Source organism: Pieris brassicae, chromosome 5, assembly GCF_905147105.1.
Source record: "Pieris brassicae chromosome 5, ilPieBrab1.1, whole genome shotgun sequence".
NCBI classification, from domain to species: Eukaryota; Metazoa; Arthropoda; class Insecta; order Lepidoptera; family Pieridae; genus Pieris; species Pieris brassicae.
In genome coordinates, this window is record NC_059669.1 from 20,451,179 (window position 1) to 20,469,216 (window position 18,038).

Consider the following 18,038-nt stretch of genomic DNA (forward strand, 5'->3'; position numbering starts at 1 on the left):
TTAAACTAACATGCTAACTTAGTATGCATGTTATTTAAACATTCGGTTACAGTAATATTTTAAGTTTAATTTAGTTAGCTAAATTATTTATAATTGACTGCATTGTGCTAAGGCCCTTGAATATTGAACAAGTTTCAAAACACGAGCAAAAATTGTGCCCCGACATCGCACGGTAGCAATGCTATTCTTAATACATGTCATAATGATTTTTTCTACAATAATAAATATATTCTTCCCTTGGAAGACGGGTTAGACTTTGGTATGGGATGCTACTTATGTGGACACGTTAGCCTCGTCTCATCTCCCTCGGATAAGCAAAAAAGCTGGGAGGGGCCGCAGAGCAGGCAGTAATAATAAACGGCTCAAATATAAGAGTCTTTCATTCAACTTAAATTTTGTTCCCTTTGGAGTAAAGGCTCTTGGGCCGTGGGGTTCAAGTGCACAGGTGCTAATTCAATATTTAAGGTAGATAGTATCGGTGACCCCAGAGCTTGTGTTTTCCTCGCTCGACGAATAAGTGTCGCAATACAGCGAGGAAATGCTGCCAGCGTTAAAGGTACACTGCCACAGGGACCAAACTTTTAAATTTTGTTTTAATTTTCTTTTTATTATTACTATGTAAGTTAAGAAACTTGTAAATGTATATTTGATTGTTATGTTTAGGTTTTAATAAACAATATATTATATTCATGTCATAATATATTCTATAGAATGTCTATATCCGCCATTATCTTTAATCACTATATCTATTGAATATTATAGTAAAATCCATGTTTAAAATGTAGCATTCTATATGCGTTGTTTACCACTTTAATTACCCACAACATACATATGTGTATCTCACCTCTCTTGGGGTTATAGTCAATGCTATGTGGCGATATTAATGTAGACGGAATGCGCTGTGTTTACTGTATCAAACATTAATATTGATATCACACAGAATTCAATCAAATTCGGACTAATCAAATAGACTGTCTCAGTTTGCCGTGTACTAAATTTTAGAAACATTTTGTTTTATAAAACCTATATATAACATACAAAAAAGTGTCGCTATAATCTTTTTGGTCTGGGCCTCAGATTTCTGTATCTGTATCATGATTTGTAGGCTAGTAAGTGATCATACTGTGCCTGACACACACCGCCGGCTTTTTGGATCTTAGGCAAGCCGGTTTTCTCACTGTCTTTTCTTTCACCGTTTTTATATTAAATGGACACTTGGAAAGAAAGTCCATTGGTGCACAGCTGGGGATCGAACCTACGACCTCAGGGATGAGAGTCACAAGCTGAAGTCACTAGACCAACACTGCTCCTATGTCAAGCCCCTAAAATAGTCTAAAGAAGGCACCCGATCGGCACCGTTAATCACACTTGACACTTCTTAAACCGCGTCTCAGAGATTATAGGAGATAAGCGTTAATAGGAGAGAAAACCTATGAAATATATTTTAATATAATTCTGTTTGAAACAAATTTGTCACACTCTGATAGAGTCATCAATTTTTACTATTGTAGTTCTAAATTTTGTATCAATTGTTACGCCATAAAATGTCTAGACTATTGGCTAGTAATTCCAATACATTTTGCATTGGAAATTCTCTCCTTAGTAATAAAAATGAAGCTGTCTAGAACAGTACATTTTGATATGTTGAAAGAATATCTCAATGCTGTTAAACTTATATATATTTTGTACAGATATAAAAAATAGTTGAAAATCCACAGGTTCGCGATTGCACATCCAGGCTTTGGATGACATTAAGTCGTATTGCTTCTCAAACCAACTCTTAAATTAATGTTACTGTTTTAACTAAACCAAAAACGGAGTTTACATATTTTTTTAAATTAAAGCATTGAGAATGCAAGATACATGTATGTTAAATGTTTAGGTATCACAGCGTACTTAGGTATGTTCGTGTTCTCACATATATATTCACGAAGTTTATAGATGAACCTGTCTTGTCGATGCTATGTGTGATATTAGTTAAAACCGGCTGTTTAAAGCACTGTGTTTACCGTATCTACGAATATTTTCTAGATTAAAATTTATATCACACAGAAGTCATCGAATTGGGAAATCAAAAAATTGCTATCTGAATGTACTAAATGAAAGAAGCATTTTATTTTAATATTATCGAATGATAAAATTATTTATCGACTCAAAGTCTAATCTTTTCTGTGGCAAATTTTGTTTGTGGAATTAATTTGTACTAGGCTTATATTACGATGGAGGAATTTATGACTTGGTACTTTAGGTTTTCTGGCCTTCTTACTCGTTTTGTTTTTTGTACTGTATTATTTAATAATTAAAATATAATTTTTTAATGGTCCATGTTTTTTTTAACCCGGTACTTTTAGTTTCGTGTGCATTTTTAGATATAGTAAGGTATTTTATTGTATAATATTGCTATTACAATGAATAATATTCATAATTCAATTTCTTGAATATTGTTGCTGGACTAATGTCTGAATGTTGCTATTGTTCGATGTTACGTGATACCTATGGACTTCTTTCTTTGTGTGCATTTAACATTCGCTCGAGCGGAGAAGAAAAACATCGTGAGGAAACCGGCTTGCCTTAGACCCAAAAAGTCGACGATGTGTGTCTGGTCCTATACTTGTCACCTACTTATTAAATTGACAATTGTTCAGAAAACTGATACAGAAATATGAGGCCGAATCCTAAAAAAATATTTTTAGTTCAAGTAAACTATCAAAACTCCATACATTTCCTATAGATACATATTTGAATTAAAGTATTTGGATTCACTGAGTCGCTAACATTACGTGAAAACGACATAAAATATATACCTAGTCTAGTCTGTTACAAATGTTAAAAATTGCATTTTTTTCGATAAAGTAAATTTAATAATTTAACCTAGCCATTGTAGTTCTAACAGCATGCAGCCGCCCCGATTTTTTGTGGTCTTCGACAGACGAAGTGTTGTTGTACGATATACGAACATACGGCTGATACCAAGCCTTTGAAGTGTCTGCAATATGACCGACGGCTCCATACCCACTTTGTGCGATGGCGATCACTGCAATCCTATTTTTTTTAACACTCATTCCATATTGAAATTTGATAATGAACACGAAAAAATATGTGAAATGGCGCAAAGTCGAAAGAAGTTTTTAAAATAATATACGTGTTCCATATTCAAAATAATTAAAAAGTTTTTATGTAACAGTATATATGGGCAGACTAGTTATATTTCATCATTATAACAGAGAAGAATGCCACCATTGAGAGTATTCTTGCACGGAACATTTTATATTTATTTCAGCGATTCAATTTTATTTTTAGTAAAAACATTTATGGAGTTATTATAAAATTACATCTATGAATACGAAAACGTAAGTAACACTTTTCTTTTTTCATGATTTTTAATCGCGTTCTTATTTCCGTTAAGGATTTTCACAGAAAATGGTTATTTATGAACAAAAAATAATCAGTTCCAGTGAAAAATAACAAAAATATTCATTGTTTGAATGATTAAGACAGAGCTTTTTACGTTTATTACAAACTTTATATTTCCATTATTTGACGTCCGACATAAAATATGTAGCAGTATTTAAAAATATTGTGAATACATACACGGTTTTTTAATAAATATTTTTCAGTAAATTTGCCTTGCTTTTAATCTTTTAAAATCTTTTAAAAATTTTAATTTATCCAATGACCGGAATTCAAAATCACGAAAAAATATCATTGTTTCTCTCTGTTAATAAAATCGAAGAGTGTTGGCCAAGTGGCTTCAGCGTGCGACTCTCATCCCTGAGGTCGTAGGTTCTTACTGTCTATGGAAAACATCGTAAGGAAATCGGCTTGACTTAGACCAAAAAAGTAGACGTCGTGTGCCACGAGGCTGATCACCGACTTGGTCGTTAGATTGACATTACCATGAAACAAATACAAAAATCTGAGGCCCAGACTTGAAAAGTTTTAGCGGTAATGGTTGTTTTTTAATTTTGCTAATAAAATGGTGATGAAATGTTTGGTTGGTTTGGAATGAAGCTTGTTAATGTAGAAACTCAGTGGCGCTACAACCTTTTTAGGTGTAGGCCTCAGATTTCTGTATATTTTTCATTATCATTTGCCAATCTCATAGACAAGTAGATCAGCCCTTTGTGCCTGATACCCTGTGGAATTCAAGCCGGTTTCCTCACGATGTTTTCCGAGCGAATGTTAAATGCGCCTATAAAAAAGTTCATTGGTGCACAGCTGGGGATCGAACCTTCGACCTCAGGAAGGAGAGTTGCACGCTGAAGCCACTAGGCCAACACTGCTCATATGAGTATTACTAACGTTACCTATAAAAGAAATTGCGTCATTAATAACCAATATTTATAGAGAATGTGCATCGCACGCTATCCGTTCATTACTCAGAACTCTGTATATTATTGTTGTTGTACAATTTCAATCATAGCTTTTCGAAAATTATGTTTTGTTCAACAATGTTGTACGTACGGCGTCGGTCGTAATTTAAATATATATAATATGATCGTAAAACTAAGTAATTTCGCACATAAATCATATAATTTTCACCAAAGTAACATTAAGAAGATTTTCCAACCACTGGTATTTTTTTTTTGTTTTTTTAGTACGAGCTAGTAGTTTATTTCGTAGGGCACATATATTTAGAGTAAGCATTTATTATTGTATGGTCATTTATTATTTTATGGTGAAGGAAAACATCGTGAGGAAACCGACTTGCTTAAGACCCAAAAATTCGACAGCGTGTCAGGCACACAGGGCTGATCTACTTGGCTATAAAAGGGTAGTAGCGCTATTGATTTATTTTTTTATTTAATGAAATCGGTTTACAAAATCATACATAACGCTATTTCTACAGTATATGTTACAAGATATCTTTTCTTAAATATATGACGATTTTAGTAAAAATAAATATTACAAAAAAATTAAATAATAATACAAATTTACCAACAAAACAGCGGATTAGGTATCAAATCAAAATCAAATCAAAAGGTCATTTATTCATCTAGGCACAATTTTTACACTCATTCATGTCAATTTACGCCATCTCACTTATAGCGGCATTAGTTACACATTGTTATCGTCTATATATTCTCGAACTGTATTATATCAATTTTTTATTAAGGTTTCCTTGATGTAAGGTTTAAACTTATGTAGTGGAAGTTTGGTTACATAATCTGGAATTTTGTTACATATCTGTATACATTTCCCCATAAATCAGTGAGCAGTTTTATGAAGTCTGAAAGCTGGAAAAGCAAATCTATTCTTATCGTGTTTAAATTTTGACAGTCACTGAGATTTTAAAATTTACTTTGTACTTTTATAAACGTACATAATATATTCATACACATATTGGAAGGCTGTTAAAATACTAATTTCTTTAAATAATTCTCTGAGCGAGGCACGGAGTTTTAATTTATATATATTATTGCTCTTTTTTGTAATACAAAAATATCTTGAATATCGGCCGCTGAGACCAACAACAACATACCATATGTCATAACACCATGGAAGTAACTGAAATATACATGCCTTGCCGTATTAAAATCAGTCAATAATCTAATACTTTTGATCGCAAAAGCAGCCAAACTAAGTATTGCCGATAGGGTAGTAATATGAAGCTTCCATTGCAAAAATACAGTTGAATCAACACATTGAATTATTTCCTCAATGTTAATATTTGTAGTGAAATTTAAATTAGACAAATAAATGTTTATACATATTGTTTTATTAGAATTAAGTAACAAGTTATTATAAGTAAACCAACACGTAACTCGGGGAAGGGCATTACGACGAGGTGCGTCAAAATTTACTGCGTTCCTACTGATTTTATAAAGACATTTATCATCTGCAAATAATAGCGTTTCACATAAGTTCTTTACATAAAATGTTAGGCCATTTATGTAGATAAGAAAGAGCAACGGCCCTAGTATCGACTTTTGAGGTAGAACAGGAGCCCCTAAAGACTATGCTTTGTAATCGGTTACTCAAGTATGATTTTTTTTATATTGAGTTGACTGAGACGCTTATGATCTACACAGTCAATGGTGATGAGATAAGTATGAGATAGTAAGAGACTTAAAACAATGCTTTATTTAAAATTTATCAGGCCACTACCTAATACATCCGGTTAATTTAAATAACCTATAAAATTATGTTTAATAGATACATTTAGTAACTTCTCAAACAAAATTATTTAAAAATAAACAATTGTACGGTATTTACAATTTTCTTAACCTACATAGTAATAACAAAAATTAAGAAATAGAAAATTAAAACAAATTTAAAAAGTTTGGTGCCTGTGACAGTGTACCTTTAACGCTGATAAAAAATTCTCGCTTTATTGCGATAATAATTCGTTGAGTAATAATATTTTTTTATAGTAACTTATGAAACAGCTTCCGAAAAATGATGATGAAGACATTGCCATATATAATAAAGCATACTTATATTCGTTTTATAATATTATAAATTCCCATTCAAATAATAACAACTGAGTTATAAAATTATTTCTTCACAGAAAAGAGCCCAAAGATTCGAAAATCTTTTACGAATAATAATATTGAAATTGACTTTTAGCGATGCCGTTGAGTTCTTTAGGCATTTTTACTTTCACAAATCAAAGCCCGTACAGATGTTTTATAACGCCACGAAAAGGTTTCATTTATTTTACGGCTCAATATAGTACGGAAAAGATTTTTATTAAGATATATAAAGTTCCGTGTAGATTTCGGATTTGCCTTGTATATGTTCTAGCTATGTTTAACTTGTTGGCTAAATTTGTTATTTGTAAGATTGAAGCGTATATTTTTATATTAGGTGTGTTATAAATCCCATTTTATAGACAACAAACAATTTCTAAATTAGCAATATACATAGCCATTATGTTTAACTGCTTGAACACTGTGATTCTACGAAATTAAAATTTCATATATATAATGTAATCGTTGATTAAATGTACAAACCTTTCTGTAACGAGAATTTATTTGTATATACAGACGAATCTACACTAAAATATAACATGCCGGTTCGGCAGTCAATTAGATCATTAGAACGGAGTGTTACACCTGCACTTTAATAAGTAATGATCCAATCAGGAGGGTACATAATTATCCTTTTCTATCAAATGACGTACCAACATTATATATTCTGTGTTAATGAGGCATACTGTAAGCAAGTATAAGTTCCATATGATTGCTTAGTTTAGATAAGGATTTGTACAATGCTTTGAAAAACTTTCCTGAAATTAAACGTCCTCATATTTATTCATAAATTATTTATATAATTGTCTAATATTACGACAGCGCACTGTATAACACAATCATGACCATGCATTTAGACCTACCGAGCAGTGCAAACACAGCAACATTGGTGATGATTCTAAATTGCGTTGTTCAAGTGGTATGGTATGCAGGACGTATGCTGTCTTCTGGATCGTTGCTTCCAATACCCCCGCCGGAGTGCCCGCGACTGCGGCTGTCAGTTTGCACTGCTGCACGCCGCGCCCGATGATAACCAAGGCAGCTAGCGGAGCCCTGCCCGCGCTAGGACGCGGGCTTGCGCCCTTTGCGAATGCCAGTGCGCCGGTTGTGATCACCAAGTAAGCTGTAGCACGCTTACGTGTGTTGGTCAACGCACGCTTACACGATTTTGCTCACAGCTCTTATGAGTTTTATAAAGATATAAACTTGTTTAAGCGAAATATTTGTATAAAATATTATTTTGCTTACAGTGTTATACTTTGTGAAACTTATAGTTGAGTTACTGTTCCGAACTTTGCTATCGAAAGTCTAGAAGGCACTTTTGCATATAGCCAACACAACATTCACTATGGCTTACTAAGTAATTTTATTGAATTATTGTTATTGATTGTGGTTAAGATTTTAATATCACACAAGCACACATGCTTAATACTTTAAACATTTTTACGCAGAGAACGCACTGAAAATTTTAACTAATTCAATTATTTTAAAAGCCAACATAGACTAAATTTGTACAGTGTGTTACCATGCTTACAGTGTTTTTTTTAAGTTCCCACGGTAATACAGTACTATTTCTAATCAACGTCATATATTTAGGTTAATAAAGAGGTTGACAATTATACAATTCTAAATGTTTGATCGCATTGTATCGGAACAGTTTAAAATCGTGTTGTAAAGATCTTGTGTGAGCGACTAACATGGCACAGGTTTTATCACGGGCAAATGATTTACCAGAATCGCGTGTTTTTCGTCACGCACCCAACAGTTTTGTAACTGTAAATTACGCACCTTCGTGATTCAATTGACGCACAATATTTCGCACTTTTCTAACTTTTGCCTCCACATTTATTTAATGCTTGAATTCTAAGTTACTTTTCAACTATTCAGTACTTTTATCTATTGTTACTAAAACAATATCAATTTTCTTACCCTGAACACAGGAAATGGTTTAAGTTCAAAATTTCGGCGATATTCAATACCGCGTTCCGTTAAAGGTAAAAGTTTTGTGTCATTATTTGTTCTGATTTTTAAGTTTCTTAAGAAACTTAAGAAGCGATAAACTATAGGCGAATCTTTAAACCAGTTACAAGTAAGTAAGAAAGGGACAAAAGACAAAACCATTCTCTCTCTTCTTTTATTCTAGAACCAACCATGTTGCATGACATACGTTGGACTCGCAAGACTATTAAATCACAATCAGACGGAACGTTTCATCGTTCGTATTGTTTTATAAATTTTAGAAATCTCTAAGTGCCATGTATTGTGAAGTTTACTGACGAAGTTCGAAACAAAGCAGTGTTTTGGCAATGCACCTGCGAGCCCTTTAGCAATGTGAGTGTCTATGGGTGCTATCACCTGATGTAGGTTAGCTTCCAGCCCATTTGCCCCCGTTACTACGACGAAATCGAATACAGAACTTGTGCTGGTTCTCTGTAACTTGCAATATTTAGCGATCCCGTTACCTCAAAATCCCAAAGCTCATCTTTACAGTTATTTAGATAACAATATCTTCAATTGCATAATGGTATTGAAAGTCAAGGATACACTTGTTTTGTATACAACAGTAGTTTATACAAAGGCTCACCTGATATTAATTGAATCCGCCACCCATGAACCCGCTCAATGTCAGAGGGCTCGCGAGTGCGTTACCGGTCTTTAGGAATTGATACGCTGTTTTCGTTGAGAAGTTTGGATGGAGGGAGAAGGAAGGGTTGGATAAAAGCACTAATCCACGGCGTTAAATATAATCAGTAATGTTAAAAAAATAATTTCTGAGAGCATATACCTTTTATATATATTGAGAGACATTACTTTTCTAATTAAGTATCAAAGCTCGCGATGAAAGCTCACATATAAGTTTTAACCTTAAGAACCGGACTTTATCTAGACTTAGTAAGGGCAAAAACATGACCTTTGTTTATAAGGCGCTTTGTGTATTATAATATATTCAAAATGTTTTGTATGAACGTTCTAAAATCTTTTATTCTGTTGTTAATATTCAAAGGCTAAATATTTTAAGAATATATACATTAATTTGTTAATAGGATAATTAAATTATAAACACTCCTGTCCTTATATAATTAAACACTCATTGAAACAACATATGTATGCTGCTCAACCTCAAATATATATCAACTTTTACATATAATAGCAATAATATGTCTAAGTCTAAAGAAAAATATTTGATAACGAGGACTATGACCTCAGCGACTGACCCCATAGTGAAAGATGGCAATTCGATAAGAACTCTTATAATTTTAAAATGTTACAATATAATGAACGCAATCACAATATTTTTCGAATATAGGGCCCATACAATGCTGCGGGGAGGTCCTAAAAGGCAACTACTACAGCTCATGAATTCCCATTTACTAGTGGGTTCGTTGCTGGCTTTTAACGCCCTTTTTAATAGCAACATACTAAAGTATAAATTCAAATCTTTCCTGCGAATAATGATAGTGAAAGTGAGTATAGATTTACAAAATTCGACGTTTACACCTCAAGAAGAAACACTAGCGTAAACCAAAGATAATATCGACGCAGTTAATTAACGATATGTCTTATTGTTCTAACATACCTAAATATGTATAAAGCCGCCTTAGATTATTCCAATTACCATTTTTAAATATGTCGCCAAGAATGTAATTATACGCCGCAGTTAGCCGTTAAGTGGAAAATGCATTTGCGAACTGTATCATGCTTTGTCGTCGTAAATTAAATTTACATGCAAGCTTTTCTTATAACTATTTTTATGAGGAAATTTTACATTTAATTAAACTCTTTAGAACTGAGCTATAATTTATCTAAGTATTATAAATCTTGTATTTTTATTGAATCAAAATTATAAAAACAAATGAAGGTTCGACTGGCATTTGACTATTTCCGAACAATGACAGTATTTAAATTGTTTGATGCTCAAAGGTATCAATTGATATTGTCTTAAAATCACTTTTATACTAAAATTCTAACTATATATCTATATTTTAATTGGTTTATATGGAATAAGTAATGAATAGTTTAAAACACGGGTGTTGTATTATAGACGTTGATTATCTTTATAGACAACATAATACATAAACATATTACGTCATACGGTAATTTGTAGATAGACATCAGGCTGTTAGTGGATTATAACATAATGTTCCGTCGACTGGGCCTCGCCTAACACGTTTCAAGGTTTGCCGGCTTATGCCTGTTCTAGGTTCAATATAACTATATGAAGCTTGGAACATCAACTACAACTATGAAATCTTTAGCCGACGCACAAAATAAAACTAGAAAAATGAAATTCACTTCTTGGTTCGTTGAATTTTTAAAGCAAGCATATTTTCAAGAATGATTAAATGCAAACTAAATTCTGTCTCGTCTGTGATTGACTACAGGAACTACAACTCATCATAGCCGTTGAAGCAGCGGCGGAAAGGTTAGTTATTAGTACAATGACATCTGTATAAAAAGCTTACGTTTAAACTGAAAATACATCTTACAATCTCTTGGGATATAAATAAAATTTTCACGATAAAAAATCCCCATTCCATCCCATTTTAATAATACAATTACAAAAAAAACTTCACATGCGCAATGTCTAATCTCACAATGAGATAAATAAAATTGCTATAATATAACTAGTTCATGTTTTGTTACAATCTTTTTTGTATTTCGCTGGCAATTCACAGGTCACTCAGAGAAGGGTGGCCTTTAGTGGGGACCTAATTCCAACAGTTTGAGGTCGCTTCATGATTCAAATTATTTATGTAATAATAATAAACCTAAACCTTTATACTAACAATGGTTAGGTGTCGCAGATGCAGTATTGGCTCAGTGAAGGGCTGATGCAAAATATTGTTACGAGCTAGTGGATCGGTCTATTATATTGTAACTGTCAATCTAGAATGTTGCATGACCAGATAACTAGGCTTGCACTGAATAGCCTGAAAAAATGTTTCAGCCTTCTGAAAGTGAGAGTCTGTGTATATAAATTTCAAATATCTAATATGTTATAGAATCTCTCTGGAAAAGGTCATAAATCAATGACAGCTTGCTGAAAACTTCTATACGTTGTAGAAAAATCTAGAAATTTCAAAATATTATTATAAGCCGTTTTTATAACGCAATATTGTTAATAACACTTTGCTCCTACTACTATATTAAATTCCTTATAACTTCAACGATAACAAAGAACAACAATCCCGGCTTAGGAAAGCTTTATCAAGTTACTTGCAAGTCATTGAATGACGTAAAACGGAAATAAAAAACTAGAATGGAAATGAGTTCGAGCCTTCCAAATGATGTAACCCCTATGAATCGCATTATACAATGGGCTTACATCATATTCAAGAGAAAATGTGAAAGGATATCAAAGGTTTAGTTTTTGTAGTAGTGCCTTCAAGCTGTGCATTAGTGGATATTGCATATGTATGTCCACAATTAATAGTTATTATGTAAAGAAAAACCTCGTGAAGAAATCACTATGACAGAACTAAAAAAATATTCCGTACAAAAGGGTAGTAAACTAACTTTATTTATTTAATTACTAGTAATACAGCTGACATAATAAAACAAAACATTTAGTCAATACAGAAAGCCAAAACAGATTACATAGATAACCTTGGATTTCTAAACAATGGAATGAAGTATGTTTTTTATTAGAGAGAAAATTAATTATACAAAAATGTTTCTTTTACGCAAATCATTTTAAAAATACTTTTATATGAAAGGATTAAGATTTCAAACTGTTGAAATCTTATAACAATCAAAATTTGATCTTCATAATTGCTTGGAGAGAGACTGCCATTATTTTAACTAAATGCTTTTATTAAATCTCTGTCTTCAAAAATATTAAGAGTATTAAAGAAATATTTTTAGTATTTGGATAGGTCTTGAAATTTAAACGCCATCCTAAAAAAATGTTTAAGCAACATTTCTTACTTGTTCGTTACAGCTTGTTACACCTTATCCTTTGCACGACACGTAATAACTATTACACGCACATACCTTGATACTTGTTTGAAATTAAAATTCTTTAACGTAACATTCTTACAGAACAAAATTTTTCAGGTTCATAGGAGATTTTAAGCCTGTACCTACGAGATATTATGCTTTTTATTTATTATAAATAGCCGCGCCAACAAGGCCACACAGAATAGAAGAAGTTTTACATTTTGCAACCAACATGTGTCCTCCATAATATATGCAGTACGGACGGAGTGCAATAAACTTCATAGCTGTCATAGACATTCCTGATATCCGATACGAGCTATAAGATTTCTACTGATACACAAGAGTGGTTAACCAACTACATAAATTAAGTCCTTTTTTAGCAGGAAAACCCCATTTATAATAAGTTTTTTGGTCTCATTAAAGCTCGTTCCTAAATGTTATGTAGCATCATGCTAGGCGACCGCTCGTCTTTGTAACTTCAGCATGTTTCCGATAGTTATGTTTAGTGTATGAATATGTACTGGACATAACGTCATTGTTGGGAAAATCGTCACACTGATTACTTGCAACTAATCGATAACATTAAAGATTACTGTTTCAGAAAAAAATATTTAAATAGTTATATTGAATTGGATTGGCTTACACATTAGAAGTAAAGATAATTTTATTTTAGACGCTACGAAATACTAAATGTTGCCATTTAAAAGCTATATTTTTGCTATGTCGAGACTTATATCATAACACTGTTGTGCCAATAAAATATATGTATTTGGTAGAATATTCTTATAGTATAATCAATTTTCAGTAATATGAATTTTTAATCACATACGTTATTATTTAAATAAATCAATGTAAACTTAGTATTTTGGTATGCGCTTCAAAAAAGTCTAGAAATATGTCAGAAGTTTGCCCTACTTTCACGTACATCAGAGTTGCATCTTCAGTGGTATTTTAAGTATCTTGCTTACAGTAATGTTATACGCAACAGATAATAACTTTGAGCTTGTAACTTAAGGACAATTTAGTATGGACTAGTTTCTCTACTTGACTATCTTGTCCATTGTGTATTATGTCAGGCGCGCGGATGTGTTCGCCAATTAAGAGTCAAAATGTGATTTCAAAAGTGTTTCTTTTTACATGAAAGGATAGAAGATATTTTTTATCGACTTTTGTAGATATACATATCGTATTTCGATCTAGTTCGACAACGGAAAAAGGGTTTACGAAATCCGATACGCTTAGAAAGTTAACATAAGTTTGGATATTGTGGATCAAGTTATCAATAATTCAAGGCCGCAGACAGAACCTGCATTTAAAAAAATCAATACGGGCTGTATTAATATATATTCTTTACAGCATATGCGCTGGTCACACACTCACACACAGAGTCTCGAGTGCGAAGAGCGGTTACTCTCTCGGTGTAATCGGCCTCGGGTCAACTCCGCCATCTTTGTTTCTGCGGAGCCTACCGGTTTTGGCGCTTTTGATCCTGGCGAGTTTTTGCGGCGACACGGATCGCAATCTAAGTTGTGCCGAAAAGCAAGGTAATGAAATATTCATACGACCCTTTGAAAATGTAATACTTTGCGTAAAGTTAGTTTTTACGTTGCTTTATTATTATTTTGTGTACGAGTCGATTAAAATCATTTTGTATATGTGTGAACCTTGAATACGTGACTTTGTTTGATTGAGGATCGATCCCTTGTGCAAAAATGATAAATCAGAAATAACTTAATTATTAATGGACTTACACGAGATGTACCTTAATTTAACCTTTCGTATCCGTATCTACTGTCACATATATATATATATATATATATATATAATTGTTACTATTAATTATATTGTTATTTCTTATTAAGGTACTAAGAAATAAACTATAAATAAATTAAGCATGAAAAACGTACAACAATACAATTTGGGTTTTACATATTCTTTACATATATGTATAATTCACTACTACGAAGTTATTTTAATTGGTTAATTGGTCTTTAATGTATCATTAAAGTAATGGTATGAATGACCTATAATCGTTTTGTCATCAAAGTATATGTTATAAATTTCAGATCCGCCGACAATATACCACTAACAAGTATGACAGATTCATCAGAGCGGCTATGTGCAATAAAAGCGCCTAGAGAAGAAACAATAAGCGAAGAAGGAAAATCCGATGACAGTAGTAGTATTGAAACTGTCAAGCATTTTGGCCTGCCAATCCTTTCTGTGTCCGGACCGTCACCCCCGGATGAAGACTATGATCAGATAGATGAGTATCTGTAGCATTTCCACACTAGTTTCCAGCTGAAGTACGTGCTGGAAAAGATGCGGCCCGCTTGGCCCAGCCCTGCACAAAGTCCAATTCCTTTTGAATAGGAACTTTAATGTGGTCAGAACTTATTATTTCCTGGTGTGTGTCTTGTGGAGGGACCATTTTTGTGCTTGCTTTCTTATACACTATCTATAGCGTTATAGATTTTAAGACATAATAATCAAATTTACTACACTTTAATAGATTAAGTATTGCACAATAACTTCAATATCGTAAGACTATACCATGTTATCTGTCATAATATTTTATTGCGGTATGATCTATAATTTGTGTATAGACTTTTGTACCAATTTAGAATAACTAGAATAGTTCAATTTGCTAGGTAATTGAGATAATTTGTCTCTCGTCTTTAAGACTAATGTAAAATATCTTCTTTTACTAGAATAAGTTTGATGATTTGAAGGTTGAACTTTGGTCCAAAATACTGTATTATCAGCACATAACGTGTTCTAGGTACTAAGATTCTGAGGAAATATAAATATCCAACTCAATCTTGCCTAAACAGAATTGTCAAGTCAATTAAAACCTTGTAGATAATCTTCGAAGGGACTATGGCACTATTAGGTATAAAAGTAGAGATAGTTTTAAATTTTAATGAAGTATACATTAGCTTTCGTATTGTATTAATCAATACCAGTCATTAAAACGTGTATCAATAATATTGCTTTCGTATAACATATACTTGTACTACATATTATAAAAATGTTTCTATATCGGATATTAACACAAATTTACTACATTATTTACAATACCAATTATATAAATATATATATGCGTTAAAATTTTGGTTAAATCTTTTCAAAAGTTTAGGTAATTTTGTCCTATCCTATCGAATTTAATTGGTACAATTTCCCATGTAAGCTAATGTATACTTCGGATTTCAATGAACGACACTGGTGTATAGGGACCAGACGAATTGGCTAGGAAAGGTAAGCGTTTGAATATGGAACGATTTTTACCTATTATAGTAACCACTTTTGAATTTAAGACTTGTAATTCCCTCCACTATTTTTAGATATATCGCGAATTTCGTGCTGCACCTTACTCCAGAAGAAACTTCCCTTTAAAATAGTATTTTTAAATTTACATTTTGCATCCTTTCTCCTTGAAATATATAGATTTATCATTTGAGATTTGACTGTGTAACGTTTGGATAATGTAGTTGAGTGTGTATAGACTGTTAATATGACAAATAGCTTATTTAAGATTTAGTAGTTACTTCTAAGAGTCCTCTATTTAGATGGTAAATATTTGGCGTACTTTATTATATTTAGTAGACCTATATGGCCTCATAAATTTCTCATAAAAATATCTAAACGATAAAATTTGAGTTTATAATATCATACAATTTGATTTGACAATTAATTTTAAAGTGATGTTATTATTATAAACTAATTTATTGTATTAATATTGTGTAATATACATTATAATCGTCTAAATCTATTTGTAATTATTGAAATAGTACTTTCATTATAATATGATTTCTCTTCTGAATATGATCAATTGTAATATTATGAGAGGTTTCCAGAAATTACTATTTTGTTGTCAGTAGAATGGATAGCCCATTAACTTTTATGGAAGAGACCTTTTTTATATCAAGAATGAAAAAAATTGTATACACTCTATTTTCATTGACTATAACAGTTCTAAAAACTTGAATTTAATTCGGTTAAGAATTTTTAAATAATCGTCGATATAGGTAGTAGATTTATCGTGCCAATCATAACGTTACACAATTTTGTGTTTATATAAACATTATGAGTGTATGTTTGGCTATTAAGTACATCTTAGATTATGTGTGTAGCTTTTCCAATATAGATTTCGTTTATCTTAATATAATTGGTGTACATATCTTACGCTCATACATAATGTAAAATATCTAATTATTTACATACTATTTACTATCACAATAAAATAAAGTACCCATCGAAATTACATTGGATTTATTATTTATTATAAATTCTTTGAGGTCCCAATATAGACTATTATTTTGGTATATAATATACCACTATAGTTAAGTGACCTGGCCTATCTTAACTGGGAAGAATTTTGTACAAGAAATTGTGCCTTGTATTAATTACTATTTATTCTACGCGTCGATGAAGTACCGTTATTTTATCACATGGCTCGCTTATGGTAGCTCCATCCATGAATTACAAAAAGAGAACAAAAATATCGATTAACATTACATAGAAATGTCTAGGTGTGTAATTATGTATGGTAATGTGTAATGGTGGGGTAATTTTCGAATCAAATTATTCGTTAAAGATTTGAATAAAGAATTTCAAAGCTAAATCAATACCGGAAGCTACAATGAAAATATGAGAACGACATGAACGAAGTTTCCATTAAAGCATGGTTAATCATTCAAGTTTGGCCTTTTAGCGTATTTGTTCGGGCTTTTTGTATGTATGGAGTGTTATTTCGAAATAAGGCAAGCAACAAATGAATCGCGCGATCGCTATGAGGTAACTTACGAACTATAATCAACAGGAATTAGATTTCTTTAAAATATATAACAATTTTTCTAAGGTTAGTCAAATATAGGTTTCCATTAGAAAGGTCTACCTCTGAACCTCTGTTATGTTCTTGCAGCTATCAAGATACTAGTCGTGTCGAACATCCTTCCTGTCGAAGTATATGATATATTGCATTTTTGTCGGCAACTAAACTATTCTTAGTATAAGCAAGCAAGAGCCAGCGGATGCTTGAGATAATCGGCCTATAGGTATTTACAACAGATCCTAAGCTGCAGGATACAAATACACAGCTTGATTTTAGTAATATAGCTAATTATCCTTTAGGTATGTAATACAAAACTACTAAATGAGTATCTTACTGGCTTGATTGCTTGGTTGACATACTAGGTTTTGTTTAATAATAATATCGGCATTCAGTTAACTTTAGAAATCCCATCACATACTTGTCTTCGTTTAAAGATTATTATAGATACAGTCCTATGTATATATATGGGACTAATTTTTTGTTGACAAATTTTGCGATTTGCGATTGAAATAGGAAATCGAATTTCAGTAATAAACACGCCGTATATGTTTTATTACTCAGTTAATAGTTTATCGATATTGATTCGGCACCCTTCAGTTGGAAATGGTTTTCATTAATATGCTATTAAAGACGATGGGGAAACTCGAATTAGCTTTTTTTGTTTATAGTATCCTGTATTTATCTATATTCGAAAATGTACGTAATTGTTAGGTTATGTTACTGGACTAATATTGGCGTAGTTTTAAAGTCGTCATATTTTCGAACGAATAATTATTCACTATATGTACACA

At 32.1% G+C, this 18,038-nt stretch overlaps 1 protein-coding gene across 1 annotated transcript in view; it reads left to right on the top strand.

The window, feature by feature from the left end:
• LOC123709569 overlaps nucleotides 1-16,656 on the top strand; it is a 99,939-nt gene extending 83,283 nt beyond the window's left edge. The window contains exons 8-9 of the mRNA XM_045660980.1: nucleotides 13,770-13,957; nucleotides 14,480-16,656. Coding sequence (XP_045516936.1) covers nucleotides 13,770-13,957; nucleotides 14,480-14,693 — 402 coding nt within the window. The 3' untranslated portion in view covers nucleotides 14,694-16,656. The remainder of the gene's footprint in view (nucleotides 1-13,769; nucleotides 13,958-14,479) is intronic.
• The last annotated feature ends 1,382 nt before the right edge of the window (nucleotides 16,657-18,038 follow it).